We start from the raw sequence: 2,808 nt of genomic DNA, 5'->3' as shown, positions 1-2,808 counted from the left end.
TAAATCATTAATTTAGTGCTACTTGGTTGCAATGGAATTTCCCATTGGGAACCTACTAGCACGAAGTTGCTAACTTTTTTGGTCCTTTCAGCCTGTAACTGTCACCGTCACTCTTTCGACTGTTACTACGACCCTGAGGTGGACCGAAGGAGAGCCAGTCTGGACATCCATGGACACCACAGAGGAGGAGGCGTCTGCCTCAACTGCCAGGTACTTTAGACTCCTGAAACAAAGGATGTTAGTGCTGGAGCTTTAATGGTGTAAACCTGTCAGGAACTGCCTTTCACAGCATCACACCACTGGAGTCAACTGTGAGCGTTGCATCCCCACATACTACAGGTCACCGGACCATCCCATCGACTCCCCTCTGGCCTGTCTGCGTGAGTATCTGTTGTCCGTCAGTTTTCCTCTAACGCTTCGTCCTCAATGCCTCCTCTTCATCTTTCCCCTTTTATCCGCCTGCAGCCTGTAACTGTCAGTCAGAGTTCACAGACGGTACGTGTGAGGATCTGACCGGACGTTGCTTCTGCAAACCGAAGTACACCGGAGAGAACTGTGACGCCTGTGCCAGTGGCTTTATTAACTTCCCTGAGTGTTACCGTGAGTTGGAACATTTTTAGATGCTGTGTTTAAAACAGACTTCCGTAGTTAAACAGGAACGTTTGTCTTTCTGTCTGCCAGCCATCTCCACCGATCCCACGAACAATGAGAACAACGGTGAAGCCAAACCAGCTGGAGAGATCATCAGTAGGTTTCTTCTCTTGATTCCAACAGTGATATGATCAGAAACTGGTTCTAATTCTTATACTTATACAGAAATGGATCAAAGCCAAGTTTTCCCCATCACTAACAAGTTTACACATTTATTGTGCATTCAATGGAGCTCCATTCAGCCTTTCATGAACATCTTTCTCCTGCTCATATATGTACAAACAAAGAGGACAGAGATGTTTCAGCCTTTTAAAGCGGATGAAGTGTTTTTTTAAGATTAATAAACAATTTTTATGTCAGATAAAGATTAGTTTTTAAGAGATGATTAAAGTGTGAAACTAACTTTAATGAACCCCAATTATGGAAAGCCTAATTGGATCACTAACGACCTGCCGTAATGAGAAATCCTTAATAGAACCCATCTGGCAACATGAAAACGGCTAACAACATGTAAAAGAGCAACATGCCCTCATAATAAAAAAACAGATAATAAAGAAAGCAACATAGCTTTTGAACTGTGTGTAGAACTATCATTAACAAATTGAGTAACTGGGGAACAGACGAGAACAGTCTCCGAAGGGGCCGCCCTACCAATACTCCAGGAGAGCATCAGGAGTTTGTGTAAAAACCCAGAAATGCTAAAGCTGATCTGGGTCTGCTTTGCTGCTTGAAGACTTAGATGAATTGCTCTTAATGACAAAATCAGGAATTTTGCTCTCTACTAGAAAATCTTAAATAAAATAAAAAAGCCTCCCACTTAATAATGGCACAGCTTCAACTACAGATGTTTAAGATTTGTGAGTGAACTAGTCAAAGTCCAGACCTTAATCCAATTACATGTGTGTTTCTCAGTCATCCAGGTCCTTGGACCAAAATTCTTTCACTGAGATACAAAAGTTACTGTTTACATTTGCAGTCTACTTGTTTTGGGGGGTGGGAACCTTTGATTCTTTTAAAAATTTAATCATTATTTGAAAAGTTTTTTGGTGTTAAGTCTGGTTAACAAGCTTAAAACCTTTAAGTGTGAAACCAAGGCAGCGACAAAAGGAACTATAGAGGCAAATGCTTCTAACAACACTATAGTGGGTGTGTTTAGATGGATTTAATTAGAGAAATGCACAGAGAGGATTGCAAAGTGATCATTTTATTGAAACCTGAAACAAAGACAGAATGAGTGTCTGACTGTGTTTTGGGAACACTAACAAATGTCTGACCTTGACTCTGGAGGTATTCATGGTCAAATGCTACCGTATCTCGCTCTCAGCTGCTCAGTTGTGATGCTTTTGTTTTACTCAGATGTGTGAGGGAGTTATGGGAAAGCTCTGCTGTGAACTGAATGTAGCTCAAAGCTGATAAGCTGGTCCAAAAACACTGATCATTCTAGCTAGACCACCTGTCCTCTGATGGTTGTTTGAGCCACATTCCAACAACATCCAACATTTATTCTTAAATGTCTTTTTTTAACTATTGTTTGTATTAAACAAGTAGGTAAATCATTTATATATTTGAAAAGAACAAATATGATGGTATTTTCTTTGCAGACTGTGAGTGCAGCGCTGCAGGTACTGTAGATAACTCCTGCAGGACGGACCCTCGAACTCAAACCTGCATCTGTAAACCGGGGTTCACTGGGGACCACTGTGACACCTGCGCCCCTGGTTTCTACGGCCTTAACTGCCAGGGTGAGACATGAGCGTTAGCAACTCATTTTACTAAAAAGTTTTTTTTAAGGAGGCATCAGACCTTTCTTTCCTTCAATTCCTTCCTTCCTTCCTTCCTTAGTTACTTACTTACTTACTTACTTACTTACTTACTTACTTACCTACTTACTTACTTACTTACTTCCTTCCTTACTTACTTCCTTCCTTATTTCCTTTCTTAGTCACAGCAGTTTTCTATATGCTTCAAGTTTAACGTTAACTGATCATTTTCCTAAACATTATTTTTAAGGAGGCATCAGACTGAAGGATAAAAAAAGAGTAGCCAATTTTTTTGTGTGTTTATTTTAAGACCTTATTCACTTTCTAAGTTCTAAAAGGAACTTCCTTCCTTCCTTAGTTACTTACGTACTTACTTACTTACTTACTTACTTACTTA

General features: G+C 40.1%; 1 protein-coding gene across 1 annotated transcript in view; it reads left to right on the top strand.

Annotated features, from left to right (window-relative positions):
- Nucleotides 1–2,808, top strand: part of lama5 (laminin subunit alpha 5) — a gene marked incomplete at its 5' end in the record, with an annotated part of 70,020 nt that overhangs the window by 16,307 nt on the left and 50,905 nt on the right. Inside the window, 5 exons of the mRNA XM_015403039.1 lie at nt 92–210; nt 290–380; nt 466–600; nt 682–747; nt 2,253–2,393. Of these exons, the coding sequence (XP_015258525.1) occupies nt 92–210; nt 290–380; nt 466–600; nt 682–747; nt 2,253–2,393 (552 nt within the window). The remainder of the gene's footprint in view (nt 1–91; nt 211–289; nt 381–465; nt 601–681; nt 748–2,252; nt 2,394–2,808) is intronic.

Source organism: Cyprinodon variegatus, unplaced genomic scaffold, assembly GCF_000732505.1.
Source record: "Cyprinodon variegatus isolate N-32 unplaced genomic scaffold, C_variegatus-1.0 Scaffold1434, whole genome shotgun sequence".
NCBI lineage: Eukaryota > Metazoa > Chordata > Actinopteri > Cyprinodontiformes > Cyprinodontidae > Cyprinodon > Cyprinodon variegatus.
This window is presented reverse-complemented; position numbering and strand designations above follow the sequence as displayed.